The sequence below is a fragment of the Miscanthus floridulus genome, chromosome 17 (genome assembly GCF_019320115.1).
Source record: "Miscanthus floridulus cultivar M001 chromosome 17, ASM1932011v1, whole genome shotgun sequence".
NCBI lineage: Eukaryota > Viridiplantae > Streptophyta > Magnoliopsida > Poales > Poaceae > Miscanthus > Miscanthus floridulus.
Genome location: NC_089596.1, coordinates 80,995,396 through 80,997,192, shown reverse-complemented (window position 1 = coordinate 80,997,192; position 1,797 = coordinate 80,995,396). Strand labels below are relative to the sequence as shown.

At 45.7% G+C, this 1,797-nt stretch overlaps 1 protein-coding gene across 1 annotated transcript; it reads right to left on the bottom strand.

Annotated features, from left to right (window-relative positions):
- Positions 1-569: 569 nt before the first annotated feature.
- LOC136519119 (uncharacterized) lies at positions 570-958 on the bottom strand. The gene is made up of 2 exons (XM_066512772.1): positions 773-958; positions 570-617 (listed from the first exon to the last, which is right to left on the bottom strand). The coding sequence occupies exons 1-2, from the start codon at positions 956-958 to the stop codon at positions 570-572; spliced, it is 234 nt and encodes a 77-aa protein (XP_066368869.1).
- Positions 959-1,797: the final 839 nt, after the last annotated feature.

The following is a 1,797-nucleotide window of genomic DNA, read 5'->3' as shown; positions in this document are numbered from 1 at the left end:
ACTACTGATTCTAGGGTCACCGATTACAATTTACACCCACCCACCGATGTTTCGTCTCTTGTTTTTCTTATGCTATTGAATGTGGATTAATAAATAGTCTAATTCTCTAATCTGCCCAAATCTAATCTGCTTCGTCTCAGTATGATTAGCGGATCGCGAGTTCCGGAGTTCGTCGCAATCAACAAACACATTGGATTATGTCTGGCTGCTCTGGCAGATACAGAACAATTGGTAGAATCCCGTTAGTGTCATGTGATCTGTCGAGATTAAGTTATGCGTGATTGGTCACTCGATCGTTAACAAGGTCTTATGCTTCAATTATTCGCTCAACGGCTTAGATTCTTCTTAATCTGATCAATACAAGCTCCTGTTGCAATCAAACTCCTCTGTCAAAGGCATCACTCTCGGACTTGGACACAGGACACACGGCCTTCGAGTGTTTCACAGTGTTTTTTTCTTTCTTTCCAAATCACATTCGAGTACTCACTATATTTACAGTATACACAGTAATACCAGAGACAACAGTTCACCGATGAAGCGCGACCGCCATTTCATGCATGTACGAGAGCTCACTCCTTCTTCCCTATGCCGTGGGACATGTTGTAGATGCCTCGCCCCTGCACCAAACATCAAGACGTCGGTCGATCAGCACAGATACATGCAAGAGTCCTCCAAAACGCAACAATTTTTTTTTTTCTTGGCATCCAGATAATGAGAGGCGAGGTCGAGAATGCGGGATGGGTATTAGCGGCTAGTGCGGCGCGCTACTTACAACGAGGTACATGCTGGAGACTGCGAGGGCGAGCGGGATGGCGACGGAGGTGATCACGTCGTAGCGGCTCTTGAGGTACGTCGGCTTGTGGACGCTCTGGAAGTACCTCTGCTTCTCCAGGATCTTCTCCCGCGGCCGGAACGGCGGTTCCGGCTCCGGCGACGTCGGCGGCGCCAGCGGCGACATTCGCTCTCGAGCTGTACAGGCTTACAGCAAGCTTCGCACCCGAGATCACTGATCTGTCGAAGCAAGTAGTACTAGTCAGGAGAGCAAGGTAGAGAAACTAGCTCTACTCCCGGTTCGTAACCTCTTTTAGTCCCGGTTTTGAAACCGGGAGCACGAATCCAGAACTAAAAGGCCCCTCCTTTAGTCCCGGTTTCGCTCTCGGAACGAAAGGTTCACCTTTAGTCCCGGTTGGTAATACCAACCGGGGCTAAAGAGGCCAACCGGAACTAAAGGTCCACCTTTAGTCCCGGTTGGTAATATCAACCGGGGCTAAAGAGGCCTCTCGGCCTGACCACGTAGACCGGTCCTTTAGTCCCGGTTAATAATACCAACCGGGACTAAAGGTTTTTTTTCCTTTTTTTTGTTTCTATTTCTATTTCTATTTTTCTTTTTTTCTATTTTCACGCTGCTACCAGGTTTTTTTTGTTTCTATTTCTATTTTCTTTTTTTTTCTATTTTCACGCTACTACCGAACTGAAGGTTTTCTTTTTTTTTGTTTCTATTTCTATTTTCTTTTTTTTTCTATTTTTAATTGATGATTCGTTTTGGTTTTTGAATACGCGTTCTACACTGCTAGAATATACGTGCGTTTATAATGTTCAACATTTTGTATAAACTATAGTACGAAGGGCCTTTAGTCAAGGATCAGCGGTACAATCCTATAGAGCAGATCCTGTTTAAGTTCGTGCTGCATGGTTCGAGAGCTGAGCTTTTAAGTTAGCTTTCACTCTTCTGAGCGAGCAAGGTGGTGCTAATATGTGGGACTGGCCAGCAATTCCAGCATATTGCGTACTGGGCCG